This window comes from Corylus avellana, chromosome ca2 (assembly GCF_901000735.1).
Source record: "Corylus avellana chromosome ca2, CavTom2PMs-1.0".
NCBI lineage: Eukaryota > Viridiplantae > Streptophyta > Magnoliopsida > Fagales > Betulaceae > Corylus > Corylus avellana.
Genome location: NC_081542.1, coordinates 20625115 through 20641879, shown reverse-complemented (window position 1 = coordinate 20641879; position 16765 = coordinate 20625115). Strand labels below are relative to the sequence as shown.

Genomic DNA, 16765 nt, shown 5'->3' with positions numbered 1-16765 from the left:
AATCATGCTAATATATAATAATTTCTATTAGAGTATGTTTGGAATTGTATTTGAGAAATATAACTTTTTTCAGAAATTGTTGTTGTAATCAAAAAGCATTTTTTGGCAAAAGTTTCATTTTAGCCATTTTTAGGCTTTTTGAACCCTTAAAAGCTCTTTCAAATTCTTTTTACCAAACAATTTTTTTTTTTTTGAACGGACTTTTTGAATGTTAAACGAATACCAAAATAGACCCTTAATCATGTTAAGCAAACGTCATGCATGTATACCTTTTTTTTTTTTTAACTTGCCCTTTTTTTTTGCAATTCATAAAACATAAGCTTGATATTTCTGTCATGGTGCATGTTTCCTATATACTAATTTACTGCTTCACAAATTTCATCACGAAGACTTTCTGAAAAGGAAAAATTGATGATTTGTTGTGAGGGGAGGCTTACTGCAGTCCTGCTAAATTGGCTAACAAATCATGCTCAGTATCACATGCAAAGCAACTACAACTGGGATCTCTATCTCTGATCATCTTACATGTTTAAATTTATGGAAGGCAATTTGATAAGCATAATGAGCAAGAGAAATGAAAAAAGTTATGCAGGATCTTTATTCAAAATCATCATCTCTCTCTCTCTCTCTCTCTCTCTCTTAGTTTTTATAGTCACTCTTCATCTATTTAATTAGTATTCTATAGACATGCGCAACACCATTTTAAATATGTACTGATCATATGTTGTCTATCTGATTTTGTTTCTTACAAAAGAAGAAGAAGTCCAAGGGGGTGTTGTCAAGAGAGCCTCAATAAAGAAGACAAAAGTCAAAGGTGACAATTGTAAGGAGTAAGATATTTTCAAACAATGAGTATTCCTCAAAGGGCTTCTGGTAGTATTGGACAAGATAATGATCAAGAAGATTTCAATTCCGCTAAATCAAACATGTCACCAGATAATGATTTTATAGATGATCCTTTGGCGAGTAAGTGCTGTCACATTATTTGGATAAAATGATCTGTTAAGCATAGGCCAAGAGAGACCCCCAAAAGAAAATTTTCATTTGCTGTCTTATTAGATATTTTGTATATATCTTCCTGCTTCTTTAGTATCTAAATGGTATGATCTATCATCAAAATATAATAGTTCATATGCCTTCTGCTTCCAAATTTCCAGGGGAAAAAAGATTTTACTACCTCGCCACTTCCGTTCCCCTCTATCAAGCTGCCCTAAAAGGAGATTGGAAAGTTGCTAAGGCTCTATTTGAGAAATATCCAGATGTCTTTCGCCGTCCCATAACAGAAGGGAATGAGACAGCTCTTCACATCGCAGTCACAGCAGAACGCACTGATTTTGTTAAAGAACTGGTCAAATGTATGGATCCGGTTGAAATAGCATTACCAAATAACAATGGAAACACAGCCCTTTACTTTGCTGCTGGATCAGGAATCGTGTCCATTGCCCAGGAGATGGTGGAAAAGCAAAAGGAACTGCCATTAATCCGCGGTAGCGGTGACAAGACCCCACTTTACGTGGCAGCTTTAAACGGACGTAGAAAGATGGTGTCGTATCTATACCCTCTCACTCCTTTTGAAGATTTGGAAACTATCGAACGCATTGATATCCTTATTGCTACTATTTCTACTGATATGTACGGTATGTATTTGGGAGTTTGAGAAAATTAATTTACAATTCAATTCAAAGTGAATGTATATCATGACAATGATCAAATCAAATGTATTGTTTTATGGACAGATATAGCATTGAATATTCTGATTAAGGATCGAAGTTTAGCAACTATGGAGGATAGCTATAAGAGAATAGCACTGCAAGAGTTGGCTAGAAAACCTTTTGCAATCGGCAGGAAAAGTCAGCTATCAGTATGGGAAAGATGCTTAAACAACTCCTGTGAGTTTTCCTACAACACAATTTTCTTTAATTTACTTGCACAAATATGTTACCTTTCCATAGTAGTTGCTTGCTTTTCTAATACTAATCAGAGATTGATGACAATTTTGCTCAAATCACCAAGGAATGAGAGAATTAGCTTACTTGATCACACCAAATCTTTAGCTGATATCTATTTCAATAACTATGGGAAATTCTAATGGGATAAATCATTCTATATTTAGATGTCTCGATCATTAATGTAAGTGGGTTTTTTATTTTTTATTTTTTAAATTTTTTTTATTTTTTTTATTGGTGGGGTGGGGGTTATAGCTAGAAGAGCATCTTTTTACGTAATTAAAGTGTATCGATCTTTATGCCTAGAAAAAAAAATTTATAGATGTTTATAATTTCTTTTTAAGAAATGCTAGGGGTCAATATTTTTCTCATATTTGACTCATCTCATCTCACAAATCAACCATTAGATTGATGGACTTATGTGAACCATACATAAATTAATAGTTGATCTATTGAATTTGTATGAAAATATGAGTTAAATATGAAGAACTTATTGACTCCTAGCATATATTTCTCTTTATTTATTTCTTTGAGAATAGGCTAGTCATTCAAATAGCAGGACATCTATCCCCAAAACTCCTAAATTTGAGGCCGTTATTCTTATAATGCTTTGATATATAATTATGAAATATGACTCATATAATATATTTAAAAGGAAAATGGTAGGCTTAAAAACAAATTTTACAATAAAAAAAAAAAAAAAAAATTTACAAATTAATGAGGCACAATATGATTTGGTTTTTCAAAATTTGAATTTATCTCCTTTCTAATAATATATATTGTACCACATCAGTTTATAAATTTTTTTTGTAAAATTTGTTTGTAATTAAGCCTAACATTCCTCTATTTAAAATACATTATCAACTATACCGATTTGCAAATAAATTGATCACCTTTTTGTGAAAAATAAATACAATGATGTCAATTTCTTAATAAATAAATAAATAACCAATGAAAAAAAGTTTGGGTCTTATCCCATGGCCAGTTATGTAGACCCACCGTACCCCACCGTGAGAGTGGAGATCACGGAGGCCCCACAACATCCTTTGCGTGACCTCCGTGGCGGGTGGGATGCTAAGGCCCTACAATCGAATGGTGCATTACATGTCTTAAATTTATAAAATTAAAAGCTGAGGTCTCAATGTGGAAAGCGCGAAAGCACAAACGAATGGTGCATGACATAATTTCCCCAACTTAAAATATAATTTCTTTCTATGAATCTTGCCAAGATAATTATTGCAGTTCCCATCTTTATTGATTGTAAAATTGATATTTCTATCTTTTCATCAAATGATATTTAACTAGATTCTTTTTTCTTTTTTCTTTTTTCATAATTCCAGGGTTCAAAGGAATGTGTAACAAAGCTTTGATGCAGACATTAGCTTATGAATTAGTTGATCTTCTTTGGAAAGAGGTTCTAGTATTGCCAAAAAACAAGTTCGAAAACCTAGTTAAGAAGCATTCGACTTTTATTTTTAAAGCTGCAGAATTAGGGAATGTTGAATATCTAATTATACTAATACGCTCTTATCCTGATCTCATATGGAGAGTAGACAAAAACAACCAAAGTATATTTCATATTGCTGTTAAACATCGGCAAGAGAGCGTGTTCAATCTAATATATGAGATAGGTGCTATCAAGGGTATCGTTGCACAATATCCTGACCTAAATGGGAACAACATGCTACATTTAACTGGACAATTGGCTCCTTCAGATCGACTAAATATCATATCAGGAGCAGCTCTTCAAATGCGACGAGAGTTATTATGGTTTAAGGTGGGTGGTAATTATATGATCTAAATTTATTTTTTTTTTGGTTGCACTTTCACTTGTCAATTTTTATACCTCAACCATTGTAGGAGATAGAAAAGATTGTACCGCCTTCATACAAGAAGATGAAGAATATAGATCAAGACGGTAAAGCTGTAGATCAAGACGGTAAGATTGTACCGTCTTCATATACACCTTGGGAATTATTCATTGAGAAACACGAAAAGTTGAAAGAACAAGGTGAAAAGTGGATGAAAGACACAGCAAACTATTGCATGCTTGTGGCTACACTGATTGCCACAGTAGTTTTTGCTGCAGCTTTTACTGTACCAGGTGGAAACAATCAAGAAATAGGAACACCAATTTTTTTGAAAAGTAACTGGTTTATGGTGTTCTTCATATCAGATGCAGTGGCACTGCTCTCCTCTTCGACTTCGATACTAATATTTTTGTCAATTCTCACTTCGCGTTATGCAGAAGGGGATTTTCTCGCGTCATTGCCTGCAAGGTTGTTTTTTGGACTTACAACACTCTTCATCTCTATAGCAAGTATGGTTGTAGCTTTTAGTGCAACTTGCTTTTTGGTTTATTACAGTAAAGTGGCATGGGTTCCAATTGTTATAATTGCTTCAGCTGGTGTCCCAGTTACTTTATTTGTTGGGCTACATTTTCAACTTTGGGCTGATATTATCCGCTCAACATACTGGTCCAAGTTCCTTTTCCGGCCACATAAACATAGGCTTTTTTAGCAAAAGATGTTGATGGGGAGTGATCAAAATTTGAAGTGTAAGTAAAACAAAAACAAGAAAGACGGTAGAAAGAATGGAGCAAGGAAAGATTATGAATTGATGTTCTTCTAAATCATTTCCATCAAGATCTTCATTGATTAGAGCTACCATTATTACTATTTTTATTTTGCATTGTACTTTTCTCTATAAATCCACAGTGGGTTGATTATAGTCAAGCTACCCATTAGTAAGAACTTTCATTTTGTCAACTGATTCGTACTATACTTCACTTTTAATATCAGCACATGCATATAGAAGAAAATAGAGGTTCACAAAATATGAATAGTTAAATCATAGAGAATCGAATATGTTTTGGGAGATTGTTTACATTTACGAGGCCACAAGAATGATATTTCTATTTCACTATATATGAAAAAGAAAATGATTATAAATGGTACATATTTGGGCTACTCGATCTTCATCAAACTCCTTAAATTAGTTATTGGATACAGTAAAATTACGAATTTATTGAGATAAGCTCAATTTAAACTTAGGTAAAATTCATATGAAACTAGAATTCACAACCCTAGAAGGAATTAATTTCTTAATGTTCACATGGGTTCCATCACTTAACACCCTATAATGATTAACATTCTCTCACTTGAAAACTGGCTTTAGAAAAAAGAACAACATTGAAAAATCTCTAACAACACAAACTTGGGCCTTTTCTTCAATCCAATTTAGACAAAAACTTTGTCTAAATACATATTTGGTGAACAGGCTACTTATAGTGGAGCTAATTTTTGTCCAAAAGAAGAAGAGGGAATATTTAATATGTGCTCTTGATTATATTAATTAAGATGAATACTAAATTTAAATTTTGTGCATAAAACCCAAGTAGATGGATGATGCCCAACATTGAATATTTAGCTGAAATAGGAGCGAATTGTGAAGTCAATGTTCGAATTTATACCATCTAACTCTAATATTATGATAAGTATACCACTTATCCCAAAAGTTTTTAAATCGTTAAGAAATGATAAATTTAATCATTTAATTAATACTTTAACACGATATATTGAGCATATATACAATGACTTTGAATCGACCTTTGACAACGATCAAATCAAATGTGTTGATTTGTGGACAGATATAGTATTGACAATTATGAAGAAGGATCCAACTACGGAGAATAGCAAAAAGCGGATATCATTGGAAGAGTTGGCAAGAAAACCTCTTGCATTCGACAGCAGAAGTCATCTATCAGTATGAGAAAGATGCTTCAACTCCTGTGAGTTTGTCTACATCACAAGTTTCTTTACTTGCACAAATCACACTAATGACAATGTTACTCAAATCACCTTGGAATGAGAAAATTAGCTTACTTGATCACACCAAATCTTTAGCTGAAACCTATTTCAATAACTATGGGAAATTCTAATGAGACTAATCATTCTATATTTTAGATGTCTCAATCTGTCACATAGAAGAGAATTAATGTTTCTAGCCTTTTTTTTTTCTTGTTCAGACAATATTTGTAGCATCTTTTACTTAATTCAATTGTATCGATCTTAATGCTTAGTAAAAAAAGAGAGTATTATTTAAGTGAAAACTTCAAAAAAACTTATTGAACTTCTACTTATTTTGAAATTATTCTTTAAAGTTTAAAAACTCTCAATTTAGAGTATGAACTTTCAATTTTTTTTCAATATTGCTACCGTTATGATTTTTTGTTAAATATTCCCCCAATCGCTCATCAACCTGTCTTAACAGGCGTTCATCACATGTTGTTTCTTCGCGCCATGCGCGCACAACACAATAGCTTGCATATATCTTGCCTCCAGCCGTCACATGATCTTCGCACCCTGTCAGGACATTTGTTGGGCAAGCTGATAACCACCCTGCATCAGTGTCAAAAAAAGTTATTTTTTTCGTGTCAAAAAAAAAAAAAAAGTATATACAATGTCTCATAAGTTATTTTTTAAGAGGGCTTACCAAGTTTTTTTTTTTTGTATAACACTAATCACAAATTTACGAAAATTTTACTCAAATTACTATTGACCTTGGGTACAAACGAACCAAAGAAAAGATAGATAAATTTTATGTTGACCAATTAATTAGTCTCACTGGCCAATAAAAGAATTTTGGTAAAATCTTATCACTAAAAGAAAGAAGACTCACAACTCAAAAAGAGAAATCTCATCTTTAACAAAGCTTGAAAAAAAAGAAAAGAAAAAAAGCTAAAATAATTCTCATTTATTCATTGATTAAAATAAACTCGTTCACATTGATATATATAGGCACTAGCCTCTTATTTGATAAAGTTAGCCACTACTACATAGGATGATAAACAAGGGTACTTCAGTAGCTGATCACAATCAACTACGTTTATTGCAATGAGAATTGTTTTCAAACAGCAAATACAATACAAGTATAATTATACTATACGATCATCTACAAATAGAACATCAAAGTCTAATCCTCATCAGTAGATGGTCTCCGTTGAGGATTATTAAATGCAGAACGAAGTTCCTCCATAGTGCTAGTGAGGGCACCGATCTGAATTTGCATTTCTGCGAGCTGAGTCTCCAGCAGTTTGAAATGATTGTCAAAACGCGCCGTCATCAGCTTAGACCAAGCAGGAGTCTCCTCTGCTGTGGACGACGAACTCTCCTTTTGTCTTCGTTTGGACTCTGCTATATTCAACAACAAATCAATCATAATTAACATGGCAATTTAATAATAAGGCAAATAGCCAACAAATTATATACCTTGGCCAGGGCTTGTTAGGGACAGTTTAACCATCGGCGGCTTTTGCGGTGTATTTGGTCCTTTTTGCCAATCTAGAAAATAAATATAAAGTTAGTCTCGTATAGACACCCAACATTACGAATGATATATCAAAAATTTAGATATAATTTTAAAATACACATCAATTTTAAGAATATACAAAAAAAAAATAAATAATAATAACATTCCTAAAGGAAAAATCTTTGTCATTTAGCCGTCACTTTTTCTTTTTTTCATCATTACGATGAGGAGGGTCTTCTTCCTCACGGGGATTAGACTCTTTTTTTTCATTGTTACGGTGGGGAGGGTCTTCGTCTGGGAATGGATTAGAATCCTCATCATCTTCGGGCGAAGGACTCCGGGGTCGTTTAGGCATTTGCTCTTGTAGAATAAGTAAGTGTAATTAGTCTAGCACAAACGCCCAACGTCACCGCCAATGGTGCTTGAAATAGAAAATATTTCAATATTAACCAAATATGCAATATACGGAAAATATATTTCTATATATTCTAACAATGATATTAAAAAGCAAGTGAGAAACACATACCATATGAAAAATACATGTGCTTATCCTATGCTAAGAGATACATGTTACTTTTTTAAAGGTTTACATTGTAAGAATTCTTCCAACCCAATTTGTAGCCTGTAGGAAACTTTTGTCTATTACAAATTATCTTCTCATGCCTAATTTAAATGAAATATATATATATATATATATATATATATATATATATATATGAGTGTGATAAGTAAATGTGAAGATTAGCGGTAGTCAATATAATCTGAATGATGTTATTCGTTACACCAACCAATGTGATATGTTTGAAGCCATATTCTTTCAAATAGAATATTGTTACTCTCCACACCTATTATCACACGGACATGAAGAGTAGCATTACTTCCTCAAATAATATTACCCTAGCTAACAAAAGTCCTGAAAGCCTTATCCAATAAAGGTCCTGAAATCTATTGAAAAGTTTCTATATTGTTGTTAAAATAAAAGGATAATTAAAACTCTACTCCAATCTAAATACTCTAGAAATAGTATAATATAAAAACTAAAGATGAAAGAGAAATCATAAATCTGAAAATATCAACATGAGAATAATGGGGTGGTGTATAGATTAATTATTCAAATATGAAACCCTTTCATCGTACAGCCGACGGCCCGACGCTAGAGTTCTTTCAGATGACTAAAAAAATTAAGCAGGTGACACTGGGTATCTATGATCAGAACTGAAAGCAATTTCACTTTGATAATGTCAGCTAGGAATTCACTGGGTATCTTGAATGTATGAAATTGAAATATTGTATTTATTATACTAATTATAATTGATGTACTAGGATTAATCAGACAAGTAAACGGTGATGGTGATGATGGACGCAATGAAGAAGACAAACGAATTAATACCTGTCTAGAGAAGATAATCACTCTCCCTCGACAAATCAATTCAACCTCGAGGAAGACAATGCATGTCAGGCTTACAGAATTTATAACAGTGATCACTGACAAAGTCAATGGAAATTATGATATAGTTTTTTATCTTTTTTTTTTTTTTTTTCCAAGATGATTGTAACCGCATAGACTTAAAAAAAAAAAAAAAAAACGCACACGGCATCCATAATGTGAAAGTAGTTAAGTCAACTAAATGCGACAGCTGCAATTGTTAATGCAGTAGGTTGGCCAAATTCCCCAAACGCAACCTTTAATATTTAAAAATATTAAAAATATTTTACATCGAAATAAATAAATTAACCTTAAAATCAAAGTGAGACAATGCAGTAGGTTTCATAATTTTTTATGTATGGATCTTTCTCCTAGAGGCATAGACTTTTGTTTTGTGGTCTAGACACAAAACAAATTGGTCAAGTGGATAGTCTTTTTTTTTCTTTGATATGCCAAAAAAAAAATAATAATAATAATGGATAGAGTTTTAGAAAAGGTAAAAGTTTGAGAACTAATTTGGTGGAGGCTACGTTTGAAAAAAGTTATATATATATATATATATATATAGTCTACAAAAGAAAATTGGTTTTTTTTTTAATTTTATTTTTTTTATTTTATTTTCCCTAAGTTTATGACACAAAATTACTTTTGCTTCTCGATGAAAAATATATTTTAAAATAGCTCATTTTACATTTTCCTATATCATTAAAATATTATTTATTTACAAAATACAAAATAAAAATAAAAAACTCTTCGATGGATTCGGCATCTTTCTCAAACTCTCTAAAAGATTAGTGTGTTTCTCCTTGAGTAATTATTAAATTAATTTTAATGGTGTTGTAAAGGTTAATTAAAAGAGCGGTGATGATGACAGAATTATAAATGAGTTGGCAACAACGATCTCTGTTTTTGGATTTTATTCTTTCTGACTACACTACAAAATGTGGAAAGGTCAAATGATGGCTCATGGCTAATGGTTATGTTTTATTTCTCTCCCTCCGTAGTCCTTACACTCAAACTATATATATTCACCTAAAAAAAAAAAAATACTATAAACCATTAATTTAGTAATTTAGTGATCTGGACCTTTTTCGGTGATTTATTAGTGAGGAGTTGGTGATTTACAGACAAGATCAATGCGCCATAGTTATAATATATATATATATATATATATATAACATAAGGTCAAAGTGCCACATGGGCGGCTAGTAGCTCTGAATTTACCGACTTTTTTAATTGTGAAGAGAAGCTGCCTTTCTAGGCACCTTCTTTTTGCTGGACTTTTATATTTTTTCTTTTTTGGTGTCGAGCTTGATGCTTACGTCCTGTGATACAGCATGGGCTTGTGCCGTTGAAAATTCCTTCCGCACTCTGTGCCCTGCATAACGATTGACAGGTTCATTCTCAACAATAAATTTGTCTCCTACCCCTTCGTATCACAGACTTGGTTGACGACGACGAACGCTCGAACCATCCATGTCAGCCAAATGGTCGGTAGGGACCCCGTGTTGGGTGCGTGCACGCCCCTTCTTCCACACAGTTAGGCCCCCAAACCTCTCCTCCATGTGCCGCAAACGAATCGCCGGTTGCTCCTTACATGCTGCCTCCGTGCGCACATGCACTTCGTTCATGTCTATAAAGCGGTTGCTCCTCCCCATTCATGGAAAGTAATTGAGCTCTGATACCAACTGATGCAGCGTGACTTAGTGGGATGCAGCGAAAAATATCAGTAAGCAGCGGATAAATACTTATAGATCTTGATTCTATCAATGATCTAATAAATCTTCTTGATAAAAGCTAGATACTCTCTAGGTTTTGAAGGAAAATAAAGAAAAACCCTCAACTCTAAGGTTTTTTATTCAACGAAATCAATAATCAATATAAAATCCTCTTCTTGGAGGCTATAAGCATATATTTATAGTCCAAAACCCAAAACCTAATAAAATAAGGAGTTAAATACCAAATACCCCCAAGGGGTTTGGTAACTTTATTTTTACCCTCCTGGGGTTTCATTTTTATCACATGACCCCCCTAGGGTTTTGAAAAAGGACCAAGTTAATCCATTCGTTAGTTGACCGTTAGGACTGACACGTGGACTAATCAGATGTTGACACGTGGCACCTATTTAATTTTTTAAATTTTTTTTTGTTAAAAGAAAATTGGGGTGGCTCCTTACATTTTGGGGTGGCTCGCCACCCCTCTTTTTTTTTGTTACGAAGTGGGCTGTGCCACCCCCATCCGCGTCGGATGGGTGGGCTTGAGCCACCCCCCAAATGGAAGCACCCCCAATTTTTTTTCTTTTCTTTTTCTTTTTTTTTTTTAAAAAAATACATTTTTTTTAATTTAAAAAAAAATTGGGGCTGTGTCACGTGTCAACATCTGATTGGTCCACGTGTCAGTCCTAACGGTCAACTAACGGATGGACTAATTTGGTCTTTTATCAAAACCCCAAGGGGGTCCTGTGATAAAAATGAAACCTTAGGGGGGTAAAAATAAAGTTACCAAACCCCAGGGGATATTTGGTATTTAACCCTAAAATAAGACATAAATACCCTAAAAACCCTAAACCTAATAAAATAACAAAATAAATACTTTCAAAACCCTAATCTTAGTAATACAATAAAATAAAGTCGGTTTAGCTAATAAAAGACAAAAAATAACATAATTCCCCTGTGTGCACTCGAGTGTAGTTAAGAGTGCGATCGAGCGTAAGTGGGCACTTGATCGCAGGATCGAGCGCAGTACCAGGGGGTCCTTCAAACAGGCATCATCTTGATCTGCATCATGAAGACTTTATACAAATTTTGTATGAGCTAGCTATTAGAAAAACTCGAGAATGAAGAAATATAGCTTCTGGCTATAATTGCAAGAAGAATATGGTTGCAATTAATTTAAATAATCGTTGGTTTAAAACCACAAGGATTCTTTCAAATTAATGAGCATTAAAAAAAAAAAAAAAATTAAAGTAAAACTTTATCTAACAAGTAGATATGAATAAAAGTATTTTCTAACTTATGTTTTAAAAATTTTATCTCTAGGTTTTCTACGACCAACGATCGATAGATGCATACAGTACATAATGATCAGTCGGTGCCTTAATTGGAACGATCAATTGGTGCCCACCTGCATGCTTTTGGACAATTTTTCCAGCACATATTCGTGGGAATTGTCCTATTTGAGGACTTAAAAAAAACCCTAGGTCTCATTTCGCCCATATTCAGTTATTATACAATCTGGTTAGTGTCTCCTTCTAGTTCCACCTTTTGATGTTCCAATTTCCTCGTAAAAATTGCACCTCTTAAAGCTGTCATAGCTTCTGCTGTAATCGGATCAATGATGTGTACGTAGCCTAAGAGCACTAGCATGTAGCAGCTTCTTTTTTATTTTTCCTAAATTTATGGCACAAAATTACTTTTTGCTTCCCGATGAAAAATATATTTTAAAATAATTTTCCTTATATATCCGTATACCATTAAAATATTATTTATTTACAAAATACAAAAAAAAAAAAAAAATCGAAACTCTTCGATGGATTCTGCATCTTTCTGAAACTCTCCAAAAGATTAGTGTGTTTCTCCTTCAGTAGTTATTAAATTAATTTTAATGGCGTTGTAAAGGTTAAAAGAGCGGTGATATATGATGACAGAATTATAAATGAGTTCGCAACTACTCTCTGTTTTTGGATTTTATTCTTTCTGACTACACTACAAAATGTCAAAAGGTCAAATGATGGCTCATGGCTAATGCTCATATTTTATTTATCTCCCTCTCTACACTCAAACTATATTCACCTATATATATATATATATATATATATATATACTATACTATACTATACTATACTATACTATACACCATTTGTTTAGTAATTTAGTGATCTGGACTTTTTTCGGTGATTTATTAGTGAGGAGTTGGTGATTTACAGATCGATAAGATCAAAGCGCCATAGTTATAATATATATATATAAAAAATAAGGTCAAAGTGTCACATGGACGGGTAGTAGCTCTGAATTTACCGACTTTGTTAATTGTAATTTATGTGGATTCTAGAAACTTGAAATGCTTATAACAACCGGCTTGGGTCCCCAAGGGGTAGTTCAATCGGCTGTGAATCATGCTTAATGAAGTAGAGGTTACTAGTTCGAATTCTCTTCCCCCTTTTCTTGTGTAGACATGTCCAAAAAAAAAAAAAAAAAAAAAAGAGGGGCTTAAAAGACATTATATGCATACATTACAAAATGTTGGAAAACGGAAATGTCAATTGAACCTGCATTGACTTGATCATAATTTATAAGTGACGTCAACCTCCCACGAAAGCATTGCCTCTTTTATTTTTTATTTTTGTTAGAACAATGCGAAAGCATGGTTAAACTAATCTTAAAATATTAGTGCATCACTTGCATTTATACGTACATTCATTTGTTGTTGGGGTTTGAACTACTCAATTCCATGTTCTTAATTACACACATTACAAAATTATGAAAAACAAAAATGTCAAAATGCAACAGCTAGCCAACATGCATGTACTTGTTGATAATAATTCATAAGTGACGTTAATCTCCCACGCAAGCATTGTATTTTTATTTTAGCTTAAAAAATAAACTAATCTTAAAATATGATTGCATCACTTGCATTCATACATTACAAAATTTTGGGAAACAAAATGTCAATACATTGTGCTTTAACTTGATCATAATTAATATATAAGTGACCTCAACCTCCCATGAAAAGAAAGTTTGCTAGAATTGCGACAATATATTGTTATAATCCTTATATAATATATAATATATAAACATAAATCAAAATATATAAGAAATATAAATCAAATAGAATATTTTTGGCTTCCTAATATTAATCGGTCAAGTGCTATTAAAGGGAAAATAAATAAATAAATACAAAACAACTTATCCAGGATCATCATTCTCCAGTGGTCAATCAGGAATTTCAGCTACTCAGCAGTTAATTTGATAAATATTTGGGTTACCGACGCTGGTGAGACGCTGGTGAGAAATTCCAGAATAAGAGAGTTCAAAAGCATTAAAGACAGAGTGTGGAAGCCGTTGAACGATTGGAAAACAAAGTTTCTATCACAAGCTGGTAAGAAAATTTTATTAAAAGTAGTGATCCAAACAATTCCAACGTACAGTACGAGTGTCTTCCTACTACAACAGGAATTGTGTAGAGAAATTCATTATATGATCCAAAAGTTTTGGTAGGGTCACAAGGAAAATAATTCAAAGATTGGGACGATAATCTGGGAGAAAATGGGGTATTCAAAGACGAAGGGACTGATGGATTTTATAGATTTATTATGTTTTAATAAATCACTATTGGCTAAACAATGTTGGCGAATTTTATAGAATCCCCATAGTTTGGCAGAACGGGTCATGAAGGCAAATGAAACTGTTAATGGATGTGGCTTTGTGCAGTAGATCACCGTCCTTTACTTGGAGAAGTATGTACGTGGCACATTAGTTATTACAAGAGTTATTTGGAGAATCGGGAATGGAAAAGGCAGTTAAAATTTGGGAGGATAAATGGCTGCCAACTCCAACAACTTATTATGTCCAATCACCATGGAGGCTAGCTACTAGTGGAAGACGCCAAAATGGTGGACCCGATAGACCCTGACGTGAAGTGGTGGAATACGTCCTTAATTAAAGAAATTTTTAAGGAGGACGAGGCCGAAATAACAAGCAAGATTCCATTAAGTCGATAAAGGCAAAGAAGATCAAGTAGAATGATTGTCTAGAAATTTTGGGAGAACCATTGTGGTAGCAAGTAAGTGGGTTGTTTGCTTAATACAAGGGTGTGTCTTTTACTAAGATTTTGTCAGTATGAACTGTTGAGAAATATAATCCCACATTGCCTATAGACAAGACCTTTGGTATGTTTATAAGAAATGAACAACTATCTCTTATAGAACCGGTTTTATGAAATGAATTAGGCCAATAAATTTTTTCATGGTATTAAAGCCTATTACAGAACAAATAGAAGCCACACTAGGGATGGAATTGGGGGTGGCCGGTGTAGGCCTTGGCCGCAACACAAGGAAAAAAAAAAAATTTTGTTTAGGCATATTAAAAAAATGTGGTAGGAGTGGTTGGGCTATAGTTTTCATGCATAGAAACTTGGAATGCTTACAACTGGCTTGCAGACATTATTTGGGTTGTTAAACTTATCTTAAAATATTAGTGGTCAACTCACATGCATTAATACATTACAAAATTTTAGAAATCAAAGGATGACTTCATCCTTAGTGACGTCAATTTCTCACGAAAGCATTGCTTGCGTATTATCGAGAGGAGCTTCTTGTAATTTCCTTTTAGTATTAAACGAAATTATTTACTTTACTATTTTATTAATTTTTTGTTCTATATATTCATTTGTGTTTCTCAACATTGCTTCATAAATCTGGTGGTGGACTTCGTTTCAAACCCAGCAAGGTTAGTATCTTAAACTCTTGCCCTTCACAAAAACTCCGTTCCCTTTGTTAAGCTCAATTCCCTTTGGCTAGCTTAGAATTTTGATATATTTTTATGTTTTTTTTGTTCTGACGTGTCAATTTTAATTATTCGGTTTCTAAATCTTAAAATTTGCTAGTATCTCGATATGTATACGTAATATAGTGTTCGTATATATTAATTTTTGGTACAAAAATATATATATTTTTGTTGTTGAAAATATCTGTCTGATTCAACGTGGCCTTCATGCATGTGGGAGGTGTTTGATATTTGAACAAAACCGTGGTAAATTATCATTTCCCATAAACTGAGATTATTTACAAATGAATAACTTATTGATTATGTACTGATCATATGTTTTCTATCTGATTTTATGTCTTACAAAAGAAGAAAAGGTCCAAGGTTGTGCTGTGAAGTAAAGAGCCTCAAGAAATAACACAAAAGTGAAAGGTGACAATTGCAAGGAGTGAGATATTTCCAAAAAATGAGTAGTGGACAAAATAACGATCAAGAAGCATCCACTTCCTCTAAATCAAAAACACCATTAGATAAGCCCGTCTCAGATGAGAAAAATCTAGCGAGTGAGTGATCTCTCATTCCTTGTTGTCTATATGCTGTCACATAGAGTACATATGATCACAATTCACTTTACAAATTAATATCTTAATTAAGGAGAAGTGTTATTTATGAATTCCTTTGTTTTATGTTATGCATTCCATTCCAACTCACAAACACTTGATTGGGAATTTGGCTAAAATGATTTGTAAGCATTTCTATAGGCCAAGGGGTTGGCTCACCTGGTGGAAGCATGGGACTTTAATGGTTTGAGGTTTAAAATTCACTGAGTGCAAATTGCCTCTTAGGACTCAGAGTCTTTGCTGGCAATCATCATTGGTTTGTGCACGCTTCCCCCCATCTCAGGCTAGGCTTTTGTTCTGATACCATATGTAACAATTCACCCTAAATGATATAATATTGTACGTTTTGGGCCAAGCTTGCACAGATTTATTATTGGGTTTATCCCGAAATGCTTCATGCCATTCAGAGAGAGCATGTTATATATAAGCACATCTTCTTTCTCACACCCTGGTAATATGGGACGTCACACCCTATCTTAGTAGGATTCCTAGTCATGCAAACAAAAAAGAATAACGCACATAGCACGCGCACAAAAAAAAAAAAAACAGAAACATTTCATTTGCTGCCTTATTAGATCTTTATGATCTATATATCCAGGGACAAACAGATTTCATTACCTTGATACTTCTGTTCGCTTCTATAAAGCTGCCCTAAAAGGAGATTGGCAAGTTGCTAAGACTCTAATTGAGAAATATCCAGATCTCGTTCGTCGTCCCATAACACAACGGAAAGAGACAGCTCTTCACATCGCAGTTGCAGCAGAACAAACCATTTTTGTAAAAGAACTGGTCAAATGTATGACTTGGGAGGATATAGAACTACCAAATAAAAATGGAAACACAGCCCTTTGCTTTGCTGCTTTTGCTGTTGGATTCGAAGTCGTGTTAATTGCTAAGGAGATGGTGAAAGAGAACAAGAAACTGCCATTAGTCCGTGGTAGCGGTGAAAAGACACCACTTTACATGGCTGCTTTGAATGGA

At 33.4% G+C, this 16765-nt stretch overlaps 1 protein-coding gene across 1 annotated transcript; it reads left to right on the top strand.

Annotated features, from left to right (window-relative positions):
* Positions 1-848: 848 nt before the first annotated feature.
* Positions 849-4466, top strand: LOC132169293 (ankyrin repeat-containing protein At5g02620-like). The gene is made up of 5 exons (XM_059580349.1): positions 849-966; positions 1158-1637; positions 1737-1889; positions 3287-3723; positions 3807-4466. Exons 1-5 carry the CDS (start codon positions 849-851, stop codon positions 4464-4466), a joined length of 1848 nt encoding a protein of 615 aa, XP_059436332.1.
* The last annotated feature ends 12299 nt before the right edge of the window (positions 4467-16765 follow it).